This window comes from the organism of the source record quoted next, unplaced genomic scaffold (genome assembly GCF_019419815.1).
Source record: "Pyrus x bretschneideri cultivar Hongxiangsu unplaced genomic scaffold, Pyrus_bretschneideri_v1 Contig44, whole genome shotgun sequence".
Lineage (NCBI taxonomy): Eukaryota > Viridiplantae > Streptophyta > Magnoliopsida > Rosales > Rosaceae > Pyrus > Pyrus x bretschneideri.
Window position 1 is genome coordinate 3,550,555 of NW_025999768.1, and position 22,156 is coordinate 3,572,710.

General features: G+C 41.8%; 4 protein-coding genes across 4 annotated transcripts; 1 reads left to right on the forward strand and 3 right to left on the reverse strand.

Annotated features, from left to right (window-relative positions):
• The first annotated feature begins 111 nt into the window (after window positions 1–111).
• On the forward strand, window positions 112–2,630 carry LOC103955947. The gene is made up of 6 exons (XM_009367860.3): window positions 112–559; window positions 1,090–1,141; window positions 1,237–1,383; window positions 1,490–1,601; window positions 1,918–2,044; window positions 2,144–2,630. The coding sequence occupies exons 1-6, from the start codon at window positions 174–176 to the stop codon at window positions 2,598–2,600; spliced, it is 1,281 nt and encodes a 426-aa protein (XP_009366135.2). The 5' UTR covers window positions 112–173; the 3' UTR covers window positions 2,601–2,630.
• LOC103933855 (WD repeat-containing protein 76-like) lies at window positions 2,589–5,223 on the reverse strand. The gene is made up of 5 exons (XM_009343550.2): window positions 5,031–5,223; window positions 4,153–4,897; window positions 3,406–3,806; window positions 3,170–3,268; window positions 2,589–3,065 (listed from the first exon to the last, which is right to left on the reverse strand). Exons 1-5 carry the CDS (start codon window positions 5,159–5,161, stop codon window positions 2,852–2,854), a joined length of 1,590 nt encoding a protein of 529 aa, XP_009341825.2. The 5' UTR covers window positions 5,162–5,223; the 3' UTR covers window positions 2,589–2,851.
• A 4,186-nt stretch (window positions 5,224–9,409) lies between these two features.
• Window positions 9,410–14,642, reverse strand: LOC103933849 (ATPase 8, plasma membrane-type). The gene is made up of 13 exons (XM_009343542.3): window positions 14,246–14,642; window positions 13,920–14,138; window positions 13,340–13,792; window positions 12,846–13,172; window positions 12,570–12,689; window positions 12,356–12,478; window positions 12,128–12,232; window positions 11,713–12,022; window positions 11,106–11,620; window positions 10,833–11,006; window positions 10,497–10,679; window positions 10,226–10,395; window positions 9,410–9,855 (listed from the first exon to the last, which is right to left on the reverse strand). Exons 1-13 carry the CDS (start codon window positions 14,291–14,293, stop codon window positions 9,759–9,761), a joined length of 2,844 nt encoding a protein of 947 aa, XP_009341817.1. The 5' UTR covers window positions 14,294–14,642; the 3' UTR covers window positions 9,410–9,758.
• Window positions 14,643–21,183: 6,541 nt separating this feature from the next.
• On the reverse strand, window positions 21,184–21,897 carry LOC103955944 (60S ribosomal protein L39-1). The gene is made up of 3 exons (XM_009367857.2): window positions 21,764–21,897; window positions 21,575–21,678; window positions 21,184–21,458 (listed from the first exon to the last, which is right to left on the reverse strand). Exons 1-3 carry the CDS (start codon window positions 21,764–21,766, stop codon window positions 21,410–21,412), a joined length of 156 nt encoding a protein of 51 aa, XP_009366132.1. The 5' UTR covers window positions 21,767–21,897; the 3' UTR covers window positions 21,184–21,409.
• Between the last annotated feature and the right edge of the window lie 259 nt (window positions 21,898–22,156).

Here is a 22,156-nt window from a genome sequence, read left to right on the forward strand (position 1 = left end):
ATCACGTCAACATCTTACAAAGAAAGGAAGAGAATCCTAGTCTTCGAATAATATGCAAGTCCTAACCTACAAACAAGAGGACGAAAGTGAAATTTTGTGAAAACTTAAATGGACTTGTTTTGAATAAGGGAAACAAAAGAAGAGAAGAGGGGATAGGTGGCGGCGGGGGGAGGATGGCGTCTTCTTCTTCTTCTTGTTCTGTTGGGTCACCGAGTTCTCTGACTCAGCGCCACGGTCCTCCTCCGAGTCTGAGTCCGAGTTGTGTGAGGTACGCAGTGCTCGGGGCTGGCTTCGCCGGCCTCTCCGTCGCGTGGCACTTGCTAAAGCAGAGTCCGAAAGACTCCAACATCCGCGTCGACATATACGATGAAGCTGGAATCGGTGGCGGCGCGTCCGGGGTTTCGGGTGGGCTTCTTCACCCTTATTCCCCTAAAGCTAAGCTTCTATGGCGTGCTGCCGACTGCTGGAGTGAGTCCTTGAACCTGTTGAGCGCTGCTGAAGCCGCCGTGGCTTCCGCTGCTCAAAATTCTGACGGCCCAACGCCAATTGTTAGAAGAAGGTTCGCTTTTTTTTTGTTTTTTTTTTTTTTATAATTTCAATTCGATTAAAGTTGAAATATTTGTGTTCTAGATTACTACATCATTCGTGCATTGCAGCATTTGTGCGCATTTTAGTGTATCTTGAAAGGGTTTTGATGACGTGGATTAGGTCAATTGGTCACGGTGTTCTCTACTAGTGTGCGAATTCTTTACAGTAGATTATAGTAGTTTAGAATACCGCTTTGTGAAAATGTTTCTTTTACTCTTTATCTTTAAGGTTGAAATCTTTTTTTTGTGCTCAATTGAGTGTGTGTAACATCTTAAAAGTGTTTGATTTTCGGATTTTCGCACTAGGAAAACAATTAAAGCTCAATACTGTAGAAAAACACCTTGCTAACAAGAGAACGGGAACAAGAAATTTCGCTCTAATAATCGGTTAGTAAATGACTAGTAACAACCGGATAGTTGAGAGTTTTTATCTCCAATTTTGCTCGTGTTTTTGTATAAAACTTAGCTAATAGGCATGAGATTTTGAATTTCTTGTCTTCAGGGGCATCTTGAGACCAGCCCTGAGCTTGAAGAACTTGGTGTTGTTGAAAGACGTAATTCTCCCTCGTCATTCTACCATCACAACAGCTTCAGATACTTAGTTTTCAACCTCATTGTAATGTTAGTGTTTCTCAATTTATGTCAGTAGAATGCCCAGAGTTGCCTTGCTAGTTGCCGAATAGAAACCCTTGACAACGATGCTGCCCAAAATCTCGTACCCGGCATATCTCCACCTCTTGATGCCTCCTTTTATATGCCTGAAGCTGTTAATATTCATCCTCAACGCTATTTACAGGTTCAGATAATTTAGCCGCTGACCCCTCTTTCCTCCGTATCTCTTTGGTAGATACATTTTTCCTTTTGTTTTTGTTGATTTCTTGTTGTCATGGTTATTTTTCCAGGCACTGTTCTTAGCATGTCAAAATTTGGTGAAGGAACTTTGTGCTTCTGGCTCCGGAGTCAAAGAATTGCATTTGCACAAGAGTTCTGTCCACAAACTCTTAGACCTAGAAGGTAATGACCAACGCCATTGTTTCAAGCTTTGTTAAGGCTCATGTCGTGGACTTCTTTGGCTCTCTCCAATAAGTTGTTTGTATGTATTCTGTTTCGTGCTCCGTATTTCTTATCGTTAGCCTTGCAAAGTAACCTGTGAAATTCAGTTAACATCTGTGTAAGTTTGGATTTTGTTGATAGATTTGATGTTTCAAATCGGATGTTTAACATTCCATGCAGCTTCCTTCATTTCAGAAGGTTATAACTGATAGGTTCAACATTTTTTCATTGCACTTATCATTTTTCATATTTAGTGTCTGATTATATTTGATGTTAGGGGAGTACCAGGCAGTAATAGTATGCCTTGGTGCCAAAGCAGACATGCTTCCTGAACTCTGCAGGAGGCTTCCATTGAGGACGTGCAGAGGTGTTGTTGCACATCTTCAGCTTCCTGATGATATAGGGTAAATTTTCTTCTCTGCCTTGTATCGGTATCTGAATGGCCCTAATTTTTGTGCTGTATGTATGAAACAAAACTCATCTTATGAATTTCTGTGTTTAAGAGAGGAGTATCCAAGCCTCGGCCCCTCGATATTGTCAGATGCTTGGCTTGCTGTCCAAGGCCCTCGGAGTTTATACATGGGCTCGACATGGGAATGGAAATCAAGAAATTCATCACCGGATGTTTCCGCAGAAGAAGCTGGGGAAGCCCTTAAAGAGCTTCTGCCAAAGGCACATGCCGTTTACCCTGTCCTAAAGGATTGGAAGTTTGCCGGAGCCAGGGCTGGCCTGAGGGCAATGCCGCCGCTCACTCCTCACGGCTCACTCCCCCTTTTGGGCTGTGTCGATGACATCGTAGGCAAAAACCAAAGCTCCAACTACTGGTTATTTGGAGGGCTTGGCTCAAGGGGATTGTTGTACCATGGTTGGCTTGGGAAGTTGATGGCGCAGGCTGTGCTTTCATGTAATGAAGAATTAATCCCGCATGAATTAACCTCTTGGAAGAAATTAAAACAATAATTAATGCATAATTTCTCGTTCATTTTTCAAGTTCTTTGAACCGAGGTGCCTTGTTCGATGCGTTCATGGACATGCTTGTGCCACAATATACATGGGTTAGGCCAGTTGACCAGAGTTGTTCAAATCCGCCTCCACGTAACTTGTTCAAAATACAAAATAGCTCGCACCACACGACGTCACTGGATTAAAGTTCAAGGTACAAAACTTGTCATGTTTTCACTAGCTACGTGCAAGCAGAGAAGCTGAATTTCCTAGCCCAATGTCCATACATAAACTTGGCCTCCGGCTGTGGATCCTGCTAGCATCCCAACGTTGTAAGGGTGAGCACCAAATCGACACGGAATCGCAGTCATGTGCGGGCTCTCTAAAGTGAGCACTGTTCTTCTTGCAGCTGGGGATATCACATCTACTCCTCTTTTCACATTGCCAATGAAGACATAGGCGTCGTCCCACCCCCATATTCCCCTGCTTCCAGTTTCAAAAGTCAGATGCAAAGCGAAAGCGATCCCGTTCTAGCAAAAGGAAAGTCACAAACATATCAAAATTTCAAAATCTGGTAAAAATCATACCTGAACTTAGAAATCCATCTGCTGGTATTATTGTTATGGTATATCATTGACGTGTACTCGAAATTAGCTCCACTCGATATACCAACTGTATCGTCAATACTACATGAACACAGAGAGAAATTAGTCACGCCGCAGCAGGCAAGATCAATGCAAATTCATTCATTAATCACCTCCTAAGAACGTTACTCTTATGGAACAACAATGCAGCGGTAAGAAAAAAAGCGCAAGTTGGATACCTTGTCGTTGCAAGAAACCCTCCAGAAGGCGAGAAGTAAGCAGAATGCACAGCCCTACTGTGGCTAACTGTTCGTAAAGTTTTATCTGCATCAATACTTCTCAAATCCCAAATGCAGGCAGTTCCGTCTGAGGAACTAGTGGCCATGAGGTTAGGGTTTGCTGAGCTAAAGTCAATGCTATTAATTCGGTATTCATGCAAAGACCACTGGTTTGAGAAGCTTCCAGTTCTCTGATCCCAGACACTTAAACCTCCATTGCCCTCGGCAAAATATAAGCAGTTCGGACCCTTCGATTGTTGGGACATAGAGCATATAGGGTCTCCACTGGAATGTACTAGATCAAACACCTCTTTCTCGGCATCCATCAACCGGATATAGCCATCATAACAACTGGTAAAGATCTGCAATTTAACTCAACAATCATATGTTAGCATATATCGCAAGAGTTACTCGAACTCATTCCAGTGATTGCTCACATAAAAGCATGCGGCAAAACATTGCCAACTTTCGGGAAGATGAGTTTCCGCCTTATTGTTACCGAACTCAATTTCTTATGTTACTACTCAGAAGTTGAGCAGGACAGGAGTATACTAGTGACAGTGTGTGAAACATAACTCAGAATTTAACAGAACTTAAACCTACATTTTTGAGTCGGAAACATAAACGTCTCTCTCTCTCTCTCTCTCTCTCTCTCTCTCTCAAGTCTCAACACTGTTATCATACAAGAACCATTTGGATAGAAAATACCTTTGACGTGCAATGTTGCTGAATCAAAATCCCCGAAATAGGACCACTATGTGGATGATACAAATATATTCCGCTTTCTTCATCTTCCTTAGAATCAATATGCCAAAATCCAACATTCCCAAACTTATTTCCAACCGCAATCATATTCGAACTAGTACAAGGAAAAAACTTCACATTCATAATCCTGCCGGGCACAACTCTCGCTACATTCTCCGGTTTTAGAGTCAAAGACTCTAACTTTAAACTACTCCACACTTCATTTTCTTCCTTCTTAACCAAACCACAAGTAAACCCATTTTCTTCCTTCTTAACCAAACCACAAGTAAACCCACCAATTCCCTCACTCAAAGGCTCTGTCTTCTCACCAATTTCAACTTCATTTTCTTCCTTAATCGAAAAGCTCTCACCTTTGCCACCCTCAAATCCGCCATTTTCGCCTTTAATTTCACCTTTCACTGAAGCATCCAATTGGGGCTTCTTCGAAATATCCAGAATTGCTTCCATTAGAGCTCGATCTGACACTCCTCTGTAAGCATCTTTCATGCTAAGAGGACCCAAATAGCGAGGCAACCCCTTCGATGGGCTCGAAGATTTCGGGGTTTTGGCCATGGATTCCAGAGCCTCATCGCTTAGGCCCTTCGCATCGGGCGGTAACCCGCGCGTGCGTAAAGACCGCCTCATGACAATCGGGGTCTGGGTTTTGGGTTGTTTCTTCGGACTAACTTTGTACGATTTGGTCTCGACCCTACAATTATAACCAGATATTAGAAACGGGGTTTTCGAGAAAATCGTGATTTTACCATAGATGTACACACACACACATATATATATATATATATATATAGAGAGAGAGAGAGAGAGAGAGAGATAGAAAGAACCTTGGGCGTTTGATGGAGGCAGAGACATGGGCTTTGATGGATTGGAGCTTGAGGGAAGACATCATTTCGCCGTTCCGTAGGATGTTCTCGAGCCTCTTGCGCTCGTACTCTGTGAGTTTCTCAGTCGCCATTAGAGGGGAATGCTTAGAAGCAGAGAGAAAGTCTCAGAGAGGAAAGGAAAGGAGAAGAGAGAGGGGGCTTGCATGTGAATGCGGTGGGCCGGTTATATATGTCATTCGCGGATTGGTGCAAAGTGGCGGGAAGAGAAATTGGCGGGAACGGAATTAGGCCAATCGACATGTGGCCGCATCAGCTTCTACCATCTGTCTTGGTTTTTATCCAAGAGACCCGAAGATTTAAATTATGAGAAAAATATCTATTAGAGCCATTAACGGGAGAGTAATGCTACCGCATTTTTCATATTATATTTGTACAGGAAGAGATTTTTTTTTGGGCTCCCGAATAAAGGGCTCAAGTTCGGATCATTCAAAATAAAATTGACAGACTACGTTAACTTACTCTATTGGTTTACTTCATACAAATCAAGAGCTCAAATTCTATGGTTTTTAGGCTCCTGATTAAGGATGGACAAAATACCCATAGATTTGGGTAATCGCGGTTATCCGTTCATTTAAAATTCACGGTTACGGATATGGATAACCGTTTAGACAACCAAATGGCTGAAATTTAAATGGACGATTATGGGTATTACCCGCGGTTATAACGGGTATCCATTGATTATGGATATTATCTGCGATTATAACGGATAACCATTTATCCATTTAATTTATATATATATATGTATTGTACACTCATAAAGAAAATAGATGATATTGTGTACCACAGCGATGCGACTTGAACGATTATCAGGACCCTTCATTTGTAGGTGCTATATATATATGTATGTATGTATGTATGTATGTATATTAGAGAGGAGGAGGACTAAGGATCGCTTTTATTTGCTTTTTTTATTTTTTTTATGATAACTGAATGTACAATGTAAATCTTATGTGATTACTTACCCCTATTGGATTCATGCTAATTGGTGTCGGTGTTCCTAAATGAGATACTAATTCAATTTATACATTTCTTTTGTAAGCCTCTTTTGGTGACAATGAGTCGATGAGACTTTGTGATTGAACGTGCTAAAGCATTAGTGTTCAAAAGTGTCTAGTTTTGAAATATTTTGGAGCTTTGAATCATCTAGTATTCAAGATAATGATTACTTTTTGTTTTTAGAAACTTTACTTTGTAATCATATGGATTATAATTAAAGACTTGCTTGGGTGTAGCAGAAAAATATCGTTCGTAAACTATTATTTCAATTATTAGAATTGTACGAGGACTTAAATGATTAAAATAGGGAAATGCATACTAAAATATACATACAATGGTGTTTAATTGTTAAAAAATAAAAATTATGACAATTTTTTTTTTTGTAAATTTCAAGTTGTTAAAAAAAACATTTAGACGGGTGAAAGAATGAGTAAATGGGTAAAAAAATGATAAATTGGTTCAAAAACAGGTAAATGGGTAAACAGTTATGATTAAATGGGTACACGGTTATGGGTATGGCTAACCGTTTATAAACGGTTATGTGTATGAATATAACCGTTTATGCAATTATCCAAGGGATAAACTGTTATGCGGGAATGAACATAAATAGTTATGGGTAAATAATCATTGTTATCCGCCTGTTATAACCGTTGCCCATCCCTACTTCTCACCGTCAAAGCAAATGACTTTGTTTAGGAGGCTCTTGACTGTCTGAAGCGAATGAATTTTATTTTATTTTTTTTTGAAAATGCGAATGAATTTTATTTGTAGGCTCTTGACTGTATTCCATTTGTACACCTCTTGAGGCTACTTCGCCAATCCATCTCTCTCTCTCTAACGACCTTTTTTTTCTAAGAAAAATTTGAAATAGGTCCGATTTTATAGACTACCTTTTAAAATAGATCCAATTTTTAATGATTTTTAACTTTTGAAATATATCCAATTTTTAGTTATTTCAACCATTTCAAAAAACCTCTTTTTTCTATTCTCACTCTCTTACGACCTCATTCTCTCTCTACTCTCGCTCTAAGAACCTTTTATTTCCTTTCTTCTAAGAACCTTTATTTTTCTTTCTTATTCTCCCGTTATTCTGTCATTCTCTCTCTCCCTCTCTGAGTACCTCTGTCTCTCTGTCTCAGTACCTTTTTTCTATTCACTCTCTTCTCTCTCTCTGTACCTTTTTTCTATTCACTCTCTCTCACGGCCTTATTCTACTTCGCCAATCCATCTCTCTCTCTCTCTCTCTCTCTCTCTTCTACTTCGCCAATCCATCTCTCTCTCTCTCTCTCCTACTTCGCCAGTCCATCTCTCTCTCTCTGTAACGATCCTTTTCTATTCTCACTCTCTCACGACCTTTTTCTACTTGTACGCGTAAAGCTCTGCCCGAGGTGTATAAAATCCACCATGAATTCTCTCATGGAACTAAGAATTTAACCATCAGTTTCCCTCGATCCACAGCTGTGTAGGGTTATACTTATCAGGTACAAGTATGAACTACTGTATTGCTAGTGCTTATCAGTGCCTTCAGGCATTTTTGCAGCAACTACTCAACAAGATCTTCATCAGCACATTGGACAATGATCTTGACCCAGAAGCAATAGTACCGGCGACTGATCAACCACCATCACCACTACCACCACCACCGCTGCTGCCAGCCTCCGCTGCCAGCTCTAGGACTAGAAAGCACAACTTTGACTGGGCGAAGATTATCGTGGCATATTGCTTGTCGACAGCCATTGGAATGGCTCTCATTCCCATCCAACTTCACTCCAACCAGCTCCCTCTAACCTTTTGCTTTCTCGGTCTCGCAATCCTACTTGCCTTTACTTGTATCATGGTTAGCAAATTTATCCAACACTCCAACTCTCCACGGATAATAGTTCATCTCTTCCATTATTTCGGGGTCTTCTTCGGAATCACCGCCTTCTTCATTTCCGTCACAATCCCATTTCCTGTCTGGTTCAAATGTACGGCCTCTCTCATCTATGTGGCCTCAGGCATTGTAGTACTACTTTGTCACCACTACTATCCATAAGGCTATAGCAAGCAAAGAGAAAACCTCATAAACAAAACGTTCGATTGGGGAAACACAGTTGTAATCTACTAGCTACATATCTGCATAAGACTACATGCACATGCAATGATCGAGTTAAACTGTATTAGATAATGTCTTAGCAAGTGTATCAATTTTATACAAATAACATTATTGTCTTGCTTTTCGTTTTGGCCGGTATTTTACTTTTTAGAAAAGATTTTCACCCTAATATCTATAAATATTAAATGTTTGTTTTTGTTATTTTGTTTTTCTAGTAGCACCGACTTCACAAGATCAATAAAATCTCCCTATTTTAGTTTTACTTGGCTCTAACGACTCTGCCCATTATTGCTTGTAACCTAAAAAATAATAATAAATAGTGTCTTGGAAAGTGAAAGGGAAACAAATCGATTGATAAAATGGTGAAGAAATGTGTTTTTATGAAGAATTTTGTTTTGTCAGAAATTAGATTGCAGCAACAACATGTTAATATGACCAATTTCCCTTCCACCCATATATATATATATTGGCTTAGGCTTGCTAACACATGAGAGTTCTGTCTCTATTAAAAATGTAGTACAAATATAATAAGAATAGCATGATGAGGACAGTTCTTACAACAAGTAACATGGTGTAGAGTCAAAATAAAAATGTTTTTAGGTTTTTGTGAGAGTTATCATATAAATAAAGTGGTCAAAACACAGTTCACAAGTTTTTGTTTTTCCAAGATGAAGGCTATTTTCTTTCTTAAATCAATGGGAAAGGATTTGAACTAAACAAATAACTAGTTAGTAAACAAATCCAAAGTTGGTATAATATATATCATATATGCACACGAAGGCTATTTTGATTTTATCATTGTTGGGCATAATCTCGTGTCATTTTATAACAAGCTTAACGCTTGCTTCTCATTTCCTTTCATATTCAATAAAACATGAAAAATTTCATACGTTAACTTGTTAGGTTAGTCAATTAGAATATTGTGTCTGTCCTCGAGCATCTAAGTACGGATTTATAGTAACAAGATTTATAATACACTTGTAACAAACCCATGTTGAGATGAAATCAAATATTTTGTACTTATTTTTGTGTGTGACCTCTACCAGCGATTGACACGCGCTAAATTTGTGATCGTAAAGTTAAGGACGTGTCAATTAATGATAGAAGCCACATACAAAATAAATACAGAAAATTTGAACTCGGTTGAGATTTCGTTAATCATGCATGATAATTAATCTTGGAATAATTTCACTGTGAACCACTAAATTCTTCTTGCACTATTGATTCCTAGGCAATACAATCCCTCATTCTTATAAAAATAAAAAAACAAAAAATAAAATAAAAAGGTGAGAGGATAGTGTACCTTAAACACATGAATTTTTTAGCCTATCTTAAAAAAAAAGTAGAAAATAACCCCAATAATTCATCTTCATTCCATCCCAAAGAGTTTTAGTTTTTTCCAATATCTAATATAAAGACAAATCCATTCAGCTGGCTTTCCCAGCATTTACCATCTCTACTTTCATAACATAAAATATATATAAATACTATATATTTGTAAATATATATATATATATATCGTTGCAGCTTCTCTCTGAGCACTCCTTGCGTCCACCTTTGCCTTTTCAGCAAGTGTTCTAAACAGTGTAGTGTTGTTGGATGGTGTCAATGTCTAGCCCCTTCAGCTTAACCACTGATTCGACGTGTCCCTTTAACGTGTGCAGTTCCCTCAGCCTGCATGCATAACATAGAACATCAGATGCAAAAATTCAAATAATTTTTATTATTTTATTCGCGCATATACGTGTATCGATTTGTTCAAAACATATGAACCAAGAATAGGCCTCGAACGAACCAACAAAGGGAAGATTTTTCAGTGTGATCGTCACATGAGACGGTATACCACGTGTCTTTATATAAATGGTGGAATATGTGTGTTAAAAGGTTAATAACTTAAAAATTAAAATTTTCCACCACTTACATAAAAACACATGGTGTACCATCTGTATTCCAGTCACAACTAAAAATTTCTCCAACGTAGGAAGCATGCTGCTGTTTTTTGAGTGCCCTTTTTTTGTTTTTGTACAAGGAAGCATCATTTTACCTAGCGACTTCCGCGCGCCTCTTGGCCTGCTCAGCTAGCTCCGCCTGCTCCCCGTGGTTGCCGTGGAACAATGCTTCCGGAGGCTGGAGACCGCTGAGCGAACGCTGAGCTGACGCCCATTGCGCTTCTCTTGCCCCCTTTCCGTAGTCATTGTTCGATGTGAAGGCGGTCTTTGTGCGTAAACAAAACATTAGCAAGCAAGATTAGGTCGGGAAACGAGTGAAAAGAGTAAAAGGAGTAACGTTTTTTTGGTAGAGCGTGAAAAACAAACCTTGTTCTGGACAATGTTATCCCAGGCCTTCCCGGTCAATGCGTAGCGGATAATGAACTTGAAGATATCGAGGGGGAAGTAGGTGACGATGCTGTAGATCCAGATGACACCGGCCCATCCCCATCCAACGCCTTCGATTCTGGCAAAGCCCCAGCTGCAGTACACAGCGATGAGCGTGGCCACCTGAAGAAAAAGGTACCCCAAATTAGCAAGGTAAGTTATGGTGAAAAGCGAAAAATACTACCAACTGTATCGGACGTACTTATTTTTTAGAATCTAAGTGGCACATAAAGTGAGACGGAAATTGAGTTTCAAAGGGTAAAATGATATACTAACCAACTGAGCTGCAAGAAAGGCGACCATAAGCATGAGACCAGGGCGTTCGACGAAGGACCAGCTCCTTGATCGAGTCACGAAGATGAGCGCTTGGCTGATGATGCTCACTTGTAGGTAGATAGCCGAGTTAAGCTGTTTCGGGTTGTCTGAGATATTGTGCACTCCAAAATGTTTCTGTAAAAAGTAGAGATCTTTTTAGCATTTGTATTAGACTTAAATCATCAATTGAGTGTTGGCATTTGATTTTTGATCTCTAAGAGTTTGTTTACATACTCCGAAGAAGTTGGTGCTATTTGCAAGCCAAAAGAAGACCACGGTCATGACAGCCATGTAGGTTCCAAGGACAACGCCAGTGGCGAAGATTTCCTTGAGCTTCCATGAGTCAGGGAGAGGAGACGGCTTCACTCTGTCCTTGGAGATGGTCATGATAGTCCCATCGTTCAGGACAGCGATAACCAAGACCATGAAAGGCGAGAAGTCGAACTTCCAGATGAGAGCAACGAGCATGAATCCCACCACAATACGGATTGTGATGGAAACAGCGTAGATTGTATAGTTCTTCATCCTCTGGAAGATGGCTCTGCTTGTCAAGACGGCACTCACAATCACACTCAGCCCTGGCTCTGTCAGGACAATGTCCGACGCGCTCCTGGCTGCGTCAGTTGCATCTGCCACGGCAATACCAATGTCCGCCCTCTTGAGCGCCGGGGCATCATTCACACCATCTCCAGTCATCCCGCAGATATGCTTCCTCTCCTGTAGCTTCTTTACAATCTCGTACTTGTGCTCTGTATGCCACAAATATATGTGCATTAGTTTTAGGTTTAAAACCACTAACGGGAGTTGCTATTGGCACTCGAAAAAATAGTGTTTTAGTTACCAGGAAAGACTCCGGCGAATCCATCAGCCTTTTCGATGAGCTCATCAACAGGCATGGAGGCAATGGACTCGTCCTTGCTCTGTCCTAGAAGGGTGGATGACGGATACATGTTAGTTCCCATGCCAAGCCTGCGACCAGTCTCTTTCCCAATGGCAAGTTGGTCACCAGTGATCATCTTAACATTTACACCGAGCTCAAGAGCACGACGGATAGTCTCAGCACTGTCGTGCCTGGGAGGATCAAAGAGAGGCAGTAAACCGACAAACTCCCATGGATTGCCAGCGCTCTCCTTTGTCTTCTCAGGAACTGTCTGTAAAATCATAGAGAATGGAATCAAATTTATGTCAGGAAATTCATCTTTCTGGGGTTAGAAACAGAACAAACACCATTGAGGCATTTCGTCGTGGTTATTCACCTGTCGAGCAACTCCCAATGAGCGGAGACCACGTTCTGCATAGTTGTCAATGACAGCATGGGCCTTCTTCCTTGCTTCTCCCTTGAGATCGCAAAGGTCAATGATCTGGTAGACAAGTAAAATAGTTGGTTATCAATATTTTTTTCTTTCCTCAAAATATTTACGTTTGGAGTTCTCATGGGATCCGGTGCGTAAAATGTGCTTGGTAGTATTGGTACAAGGGCTTACTTGCTCAGGTGCACCCTTGCTGCATCTGTGCCAGTCGCCATTGGCATCGATGTAGGTGATTGCTGTGCGCTTGTCGACGGGATTGAAGGGCAGGAAATGCACCTCAGTGATTCCTGCTCTTGCCTACAAAAACATCAACAAATCAGAATAAGGATGAGCTTCTTCAATCAGGCATGCTGCTGCAGGAGAAGTAAAAATGGATTGAATTGTGTACCTCCTTAGGGTCGGCCAACATATTAACAATCGAGGCATCAATGGCGTCCTGGTTTTCAACCCTGGAGGCCCTAGCAGAGAGCAACACCACGCCATCCTTATCCACGTTCTTCGGGAACACCTGAATTATAATCACACCCAAAATAAGTACTGATCACATAACGAGAATCATAGGCAAATAATCATATCTACTATCTTGGTTACTGACTGCCACGCCTCCGAATTTAAGGTCAATATTATACTGAAATATGGCACGTATTCGGGTTATTACACTAACCTCAATTAGACTCTTATCGACGGTAAGCTTGTTGAGGGTGAGGGTACCGGTCTTATCACTGCAAAGGACGTCCATCCCAGCCATCTCTTCAATGGCTGTCATCCTCTTGGTGATGGCGCCTTGCTGTGAAAGGCGGTGAGACCCAATAGCCATGGTCACGGACAAGACCGTGGGCATGGCAATCGGGATACCTCCGATCAGAAGCACCAGCAGGTTGTCAATACCATCTCTGTATGCCCTGTGCTGAATTGGATACATCACCAGGATCTCAATTACCATTCCCACAGCAATGGAGCATATGCAGAAGTTTCCGATGGATGTCAACACCTTCCAAGATAATACAAAATTAGTAAAACGCCCTGAACTGAAAGAGGAAAACTTCCATGGAACCGAGATGTCATTGTCACTGTTATATAATTGGATTGAGATACCACACAATAGTTTACATAAAATTCGATGACTGACAACGAAAAGAAACGCGTCAATGCGCTTACCTTTTGGAAGTGACCCACTTGGTTGGTGCTATCCACAAGGTGAGCAGCCTTTCCGAAGAAGGTATGGACACCGGTGGCAATGACAACAGCTTCGATCTCACCCTGCTTGCAGGTAGAGCCAGAGAATACCTCATCTCCTGGGTTCCTGGTAACAGGAAGGGACTCACCGGTGAGAGCAGCCTGGTCAATCTTGAGAGGATCACCTTCCAAGAGACGCGCATCAGCTGGGACGATATCTCCCAACTTGATGCTGATCACATCTCCTGGCACCAGGATTTCTGCCTCTTGCTCCCCCCATTTTCCATCCCTCAAGACCTTAGTCTTAGGGGCAAGACTAGCCATCAGAGCTGCCGCAGCATTTCCGGCATTGTTTTCCTCGATGAAACTGATGGTTGAGTTGATGAGCAACAACACCATAATACCGACGAAGTCTGGCCAGTCAGTTGGCTTGCCCTGCATTGTTCATGACATTCTTCCTTATTTAATCGAACGACCAGAAAAAAGTTGTGCATGGGAAGAAAAAGGAAGTGCCGAAATCATTTTTCTTTCGTTTGATTAAATTGATTAACATTAATATTACCCCTCCATTGGCCAAAACCAGGGCCATGATAGCAGCGCACTCCATGACCCATGATAGAGGATTCCACATAAATCCCAGGAACTTGAGGACCTTGCACTCCTTCTTCTCCTCAAGCTTGTTCGGGCCGAAGATCTGCAGCCGCTTCTGGCCTTCCTCGGCCGTCAATCCACCTTTCGTGCATTTCAGCTGCTCGAAAACTTCCTCAACGGGGATTCGCTCCTACGAAAGACACACAAACAATTCAAACACATTGCCACTGGCATACCATTGCATGAAACTTCAAAAAAAAAAAAACAACGTAAAATCATGCAAACTCAAATACGTACGAGGTCGACGTTCTCGTTCTTGACGTCTTCTAAGGAGATGTTGGCCATGATTGACCGACGGCACAACACCGCCTTCTTAGGCTCTCAGGCCCGAAAGAGCTCCGCTGTTTCACTGCTTCCCCACCACGAAATGCGCCACAAGGAGTGCTCTCAACCTCTGGGCCTCCTCGTCGGAAGAGACACGAGGAAGAGAGAAACGGAAAGTAAAAGAAAGTACGAATAGGATTTGTCGGCAGCCTAACTCTGTCCCTTTTTCCCCTGATGGCCTAAGTTGTGCCCCTCAGCCGCCTCGAAATTTATAGGAGATGTGGGAGGGGGGCAACGCAGGGCTGCCCGTCGATTGCTGCTCTTGTTTTGGAGTTTCGTTTCGCCGTTTCGGTTTCCACGGATAAGTTGGTTAGACATTTTTGTGGCCTTCCAAACTGCACGGCCATATTTGGCTCCTTTTAGATATATTTACAACTCATTCATCGCAAGTTACGGGGTACTCCCACTTGGAACAACATAGCAAAACTGATCTTTCTAGAGAGAGAAACTGAGAGATAAGGGGAGATGTAGAAAAAGGTATGTAGGCTAAAAATTATATTTGTTATTGATACATGAATGTGGAAAAATGGAAGAGAATGCAAATGGAAGAGAATGCTTATTTTTTCATTATCTTTCTCTACAAGATTACAAGGATATATATACATGATACAAATGTGTAGGTAGGACAAGGTAGCCGTCCTAGTGTGTAGGTAGGACAAGGTAGGATGGCTGTAGAGGACAAGGTAGCCGTCCTAGTGTGTAGGTAGGACAAGGTAGGACGGCTGTAGAGGACAAGGTAGCCGTCTTAGTGTGTAGGTAGGACAATGTAGGACGGCTGTAGGACGGCTTATTCTTCCAATAATAATATTATATACAGTTACACAAGGACTCCAACCATATTCCTTATTTGTCTAACACTCCCCCTCAAGTTGGAGAGTGGATGTCAAGAACTCCCAACTTGCGTAGCATACCCGAAAACTTTTCTTTCCCAAGAGGTTTGGTAAACAAGTCTGCCAACTGTTGTGCCGTACCCACATGCTTGGTCTCTATTGTGCCATCTACAATCTTATCTCGTATAAAGTGACAATCCATCTCAATGTGACGAGTTCGTTCATGAAAAACAGGATTGTCAGCTATATGTAACGCTGCTTGATTATCACAAAATAAAATGGAAGGACCATCCAAAGGAATGTTCAAATCCTTCAACAAAAAACGAAGCCAAACTATCTCGCAACAAGCACCTGCCATGGCCCTATATTCCGCCTCTGCTGAAGAGAGCGAAACGGTTTTCTGTCGTTTCGTCCGCCAAGAAATCAAAGAACCGCCCAAGAATACACAATACCCAGTAGTCGAACGGCGAGTGATAGGGCAACCTGCCCAATCAGAATCACAAAACGCAGTTAACTTGGTCTGGTTGTCAGAACGAAATAATAAACCTTAACCTGGAGTAGCCTTCAAATAACGAACAATACGAAGCGCAGCATCCATATGAGATATCCTTGGCTCGTGCATAAAACGGCTTAGAACATGCACATAATAGGTGATATCCGGCCGAGTGATAGTGAGATATATTAACCGACCTACTAATCGTCGATACTTTTCAGGATCCTTGAGAAGTTCTCATTTATCAGATAATTTTGTGTCATCCATAAGAAAAGCAATGGGTCGTGCTCCCAAAAAACCATAGTCCTTGAGAATCTCTAATGCATACTTGCGTTGAGAAATATAAATCCCTTGTTTGGAACGAGAAACCTCAATACCCAAAAAATATTTTAAATCACCAAGGTCTTTTATCCGAAAATGATCACGGAGAAAAGACTTCAGAGAATTAATGGCACTAGCATCATTGCCTGTAATCACAATATCATCCACATAAATGAGCAAAGCTGTGAAAGAAATACCAGACTTTTTAGTGAACAATGAATAGTCAGCTTTGGATTGTTGAAAACTGGCAGAAATGATGGCACTAGTGAATTTGGCAAACCATTGGCGAGAAGCCTGCTTAAGACCATAAAGTGACTTGTGAAGGCGACACATAAGATTCTCCCCCTGTCGCCGAAACCAGGAGGAGGAGACATATAGATTTCTTCATGTAAGTCACCATGTAAGAAAGCATTATTAACATCAAGCTGATGAAGAGACCAAGACTGACTAGCAGCAAGAGCAAGAAGACAACGCACCGTAATCATCTTAGCAGTAGGAGAAAAAGTGTCATGATAATCAATACCTTCAGCTTGAGTGAAGCCTTTAGCAACCAAACGAGCTTTGTAGCGGTCAATAGAGCCGTCGGAATTGTGCTTGAGTTTGTACACCCACTTACAACCAATGGGAATTTTGCCAGGGGGCAAGGAAGTTAAAGTCCAAGTATCATTAGCATGTAAAGCTTGAAGCTCCTCAGTCATAGCACGTTGCCAATTGGGGTCAGTGGCAGCCTCGGCAAAGGAGGAAGGCTCCACAGTCCGACTGACAGAGTTAATGTAAGAAAAATGTCTGGGAGAGTAACGGTGATAAGAGAGAAAATTACAAAGTGGATATCGCGTACCTTGTGTAGAACCGGGTTGCGAAGTCGAAGATGGGTGGGATGGCAGAATCACCTGCGAGCAAACGTAGTCTTTTAAATAGGATGGAGGTTTATGGGCACGGGAAGAGGTGCGGGGAAGGGGAGGATTGGTAGGTAGTGGGGGGGTAGGGATGTCCGTGGGTAAAAGGGTGAAAGGTAAAGAAGTAGCGAGGGGGGGAGGGGAAGGAGGGGATGCCGAGAGGGCAGGGGCATGGAGAGGAACGGGTAATGGGGCATCAAGGGAATCTGTGGGAGGCGTGGAAGGGGAGGAAGGTGGAGGAGGGTGAGGCGTCGGGGCAGGAAGGGGTGGGTTATATGTAAAGTCCAGAGGGGGTGGGATGGGTAGGGTAGGCGAAGAGGATGGGATAGGAGGGTGAGAAACGGCATAAGGGAAAGTACTTTCGTGAAAGATGACGTCTCGACTAGTGAAAATGCAGTGATTGTCGAGATCGTAAAGGGTATAGGCCTTTTGTCCATGAGGATAACCGAGAAAAATGCAACGATGAGCCCGAGGGGAAAATTTGGTGGTGGGAGTGACAGAGGTGGCATATGCCAGACAACCAAAGACGCGGAAGTGGTCATAAGATGGGGTTTTCGAAAAGAGAACCTCAAATGGGGATTTATGATGGAGAAGACGGGTAGGGAGACGATTGATGAGATAAGTAGCGGTAAGAACACATTCCCCCCAAAACTTGATAGGAAGATGGGATTGAAAACGAAGGGCGCGAGCGGTTTCAAGAAGATGACGATGTTTTCTTTCAACAACGCCATTTTGTTGGGGGGTATAAACACAAGAAGTTTGTAAAAGCACCCCATGATCAGAGAAAAAACTACGAAGAGATAAAAATTCACCACCATTGTCAGTACGAATGCATTGGATGGTAGTGCGGAATTGGGTAGTGACATAAGCAAAAAAATCCTTAATTAATTGTTGAGTGTCGGATTTATATTTCATGAGGAAGACCCACGTAAAGCGAGAAAAATCATCCACAATGGTTAAGAAATAATTAGCACCAGAAAGAGAAGATTGATGATTCGGGCCCCAAATATCACAATGAATTAAAGCAAAAGGGAAAGTTGATGAAATGGAACTCAAAGGAAAAGGTTGACGAGTTTGTTTTGCCAACGGACAAACATCACAAATATGACTAGAATCAAAAGTGCAATTAAGAGAGCTAGATGCTAAAGCTTGCAAACGAGTGGATGAGGGGTGACCAAGACGCCTATGCCAGAGGGAGGAGGGGATGGTAATGATGTTGCAGAGAGGTTGACGGGTGGGGAGAGAAGAGGTAAGGGCCACAAGGTAATACAGATCGCCACGTCGCTTACCCACACCAATCATCGCCTTCGAAACCAAGTCCTGCAAAACACACCAAGAAGGAAAGAAGGTTATGGAACACGATAATCCATCTGTAAGTTTACCAACCGATAAAAGGTCTACTCGGAAATTAGGGACACATAAAACATCCTTCAAAGTAATTGAGGAATTTAAAGGAAGAGTGCCGGTAAAAGTAATGGGAGCGGAAGCACCACTAGGCAAAGAAACAGGCGGCAAATGTGAAGGAGAACGATTAACCAAACATGAAGCGGAAGAAGTAATATGATCCGTAGCACCACTGTCAAGAATCCATTGACCATGACGAGAGGTGACAGGTAACAAACCTTGGGCAAAATCAGTAGTGAGCACGGCATTGGCCTGAGGAGGGGTGGTGGTGTCACGTAGAGCAGCTAGAACACGGGAGTGCTGCTCGGCAGAGAGGTCAGGCATGGCAAGCTGCAAGTCATGCAAAGTGGGCTGGGTCCCGTGCACTTGGTGGGTCGCTGGAGTAGAAGAGGAGGCGGGGGCCTGGGTGCCTTGCACGTGATGGGCCTGGGTGAAATTATGGGGCCGGGAAGCAGAAAACCGTGGCTGCTGGGGAGGACTGGAAGGTGCATGGCTGCGGGAAGAACTGGAAGCAGTGACATGGCGCGGTGATCGCCACGGTTGGCCATGGAGGGGATGGCCAACGGGATAGCCATGAAGTTTATGGCAGGTGTCTCGGGTATGATAATCAAAATTGCAGTAGGTGCAGTGGAGGGGAGGACGAGCAGAGGAGGGACGGGACGGGCCACGAACAGCCATGGGAACGGCAGAGAAAGCTGCCGAAAAAAAAATTAGGGCTAGGGTTATAAACCTGCTCTGTATACCATGTAGGAAAAGGTATGTAGGCTAAAAATTATATTTGTTATTGATACATGAATGTGGAAAAATGGAAGAGAATGCAAATGGAAGAGAATGCTTATGGAAGAGAATGCAAATGGAAGAGAATGCTTATTTTTTCATTATCTTTCTCTACAAGATTACAAGGATATATATACATGATACAAATGTGTAGGTAGGACAAGGTAGCCGTCCTAGTGTGTAGGTAGGACAAGGTAGGACGGCTGTAGAGGACAAGGTAGCCGTCCTAGTGTGTAGGTAGGACAAGGTAGGACGGCTGTAGAGGACAAGGTAGCCGTCCTAGTGTGTAGGTAGGACAAGGTAGGACGGCTGTAGGACGGCTTGACGGCTGTAGTACGGCTTATTCTTCCAATAATAATATTATATACAATTACACAAGGACTCCAACCATATTCCTTATTTGTCTAACAGGAGAGACAACAAATCCGGGGGAAGGAGAGAGGAGATGGGAGGGAGAAGGGAAAAAACTCGTAGAAATAAAATCCTTCAAAGATTTGATCCCAAAAAAAAATGGGACCAAATGGACTTGGTCTTGCTGACAAGTCCTTCAAGGTTGAGGGGAGAGAGAGTGTATACAGCGACTGACAACGGATGACGGCTGGAGCCAGTTGCTGCCATGGTGGACGAAGTTCGCCGGTGGGGTGACTTGTTGAACCAGTGGGTTTATTTGTTAATGTGAATTTCGTTTCAGTTTCCTAATTGTAATTAAAATAGAAAGTCTGTGTCACAAAAGTTCAAAGTTTAGCATGTAAAGATAATTACCGAGTTTAAATTAAAAAAAAAAATATTTTCTTTTGCAATCAGGACTAAAATGTAAGTCTCTTCATTGTTTTTTTTCTTTCTTGGAACAAACGATATTATTTACACTACAAAAGTGCAGGAGTGGACTAAGCCTCGCAATAGGCCAACCACAATAATATGGTTCAAATTCTTGACAAAAATCAAACGTAAGATCTCTCATTTACAAATGAAAAAGAATATCACTAAACCGTAATTAGATTAACTTAAAACGATGCAAACATATTTGTAAGAAATTAGCTAAACCAATTACATAATGCACGCTAACTTTTGATTTTTGGTTTTTTTTTTGTTTACACAGCTAAAACTTACATAGAACAAGTCCACCATCACGTGACATCCCAATCCAATAATATACATTGCCATGTGGAGGAAAACATGCACATAACAATGCATTATTGTATAGGAGACAACACGTAGTAGTGAACTTGTTCCATATAAATTATTCTCGTCGTGCACATATAGTACACATTGAAGCATAGGTGTACGGTAATTAATTTTAGAATCACAGTGATTGTGCTGGGATCCGCGACACGCATGAGCAGAGCAAACATAAATTTCCTCTAAAGCAAGAGTTGTAACATGAACCAACCTAGAAAATCAGATGAACTGTAGCAAACACGAGAAGTTGAGAACCTAGCATGAAAACCAAGTAATCCTTCGTGCAACTTTCCTCTAAAACAGGAGCTGCTCAATCAGCCCGGGAAAATAACGCCGAATTTCACTTTGGAAAGCAATTTGACATCCACGCAAGAAACTAGAAAATCCCTCCATAGTAGTAACTGGACATCATTAGACATATATCTACTGTAAAAGACACCTCCATTTGAATCCCTCTAAAGGGCAATTCCTTTCTCACCTCAAATTGTTCAGTAAACCGACAAGATACTTCCGCTAACTATATGTCAAATTTCATTACGTAGAGTGAACAACGAGCTACCTAAAAGAAAGAAAATAATTTTCCTACAATTCCATGGCTGAACATCAACATGCCTATCTATGCAATGTATCCAAAATCCAAACAAAACACTGAAATATTTTGACCAGAACATCTTAGCAACGCACTAATCAGCGTAACCAAACCCTTATGGATTACAAGGGCTGGACAGAATCATTGCTACTGTGTTCAAAATTCTATATCAATCACAGTAAGTACAATATGAACGATGAACTACCCATCACCTCATAAAGATTTACGAGGCAAATACAACATGCCAAATCAGTCATGCAAACAAGTATATCACTAATCTTATGGTACAGGCAATCCGCAATCGAATTAAATTAAGAAAGACCAGCATGCCATCACCAACAAATATCAGCATAAACAAGGCATTGAGAAGTCATGATTCAAATTAACTCATCTAAATTCAAAAATTGGTCCAACATTACTGGAAATACACTTAAACTACAAACCAAATACCAATTTCATAAGGCAATCTCCGCTTCGGGACTCCATGGAAGTTCCCACTTTGATTAAACATAAAAAGCTTCCAACTGTTTCTCAGAATTAAAATCTTGACCACTAAAATCTTGACCACCACATAGTAGGTGATCCACCTCAAAACCCGAGCTTGGTGCGGCGCCAGTGCCTGCGCTTAGCGTTGTACCTGAAGCAACACGACGCCGTATTAGAGCAGGCGGGAGAAATTTCCAAGAGCAAAAAAGATAAATCGAATGTAAAAAATAAAAAAAAGAAATCAAATGGTGTCTCTTAGATCCGAACCTGATGGTGTTGTCGGTCCTCATGCGGATCCAGTGAGGAATGGGTCGGTTCTGCCTCATCTTCTTCGCCAGCTTCTTCTTGATCATGAAGGACTTGTGTGACGGCTGCAAATCCGACGGCCGATCTCAAATATCAGAACAAGAAGAAAGAAGTCGACGAGTAGAAGATGCAGTTAGAGAGAGAGCTTACCATCTTCGCTGCTGCAGCTCGGGAACGGAGGAGCGACTTGCAGACAAAACCCTAGCAATAAGAAACCCTATTTGCTGAGTTTTGCAATTTATAGTTTTACAGCAACGGGTTTTACTGGACATTTGGGCCTGTTTAATATTATGGGTTTATGGACTATTGGACTGCATTTGAGAAAGCGTGGGAATTTTGTAGGCCCATTTCTTGAAGTGGCTTACACGATCCGTTTAAATATTATAATTAAAATTGTTTATTCTCTTTATCATTTAAAGAATATATATGTAAAAATAAAAATAAAAATAAAAATTCTGTTCGGAGATCGTTTGGTCATTTATATGTGTTAAACCAATCAATGGTTTTGGTTATAAGTAGCATCATCATGATAAACCGTCCATT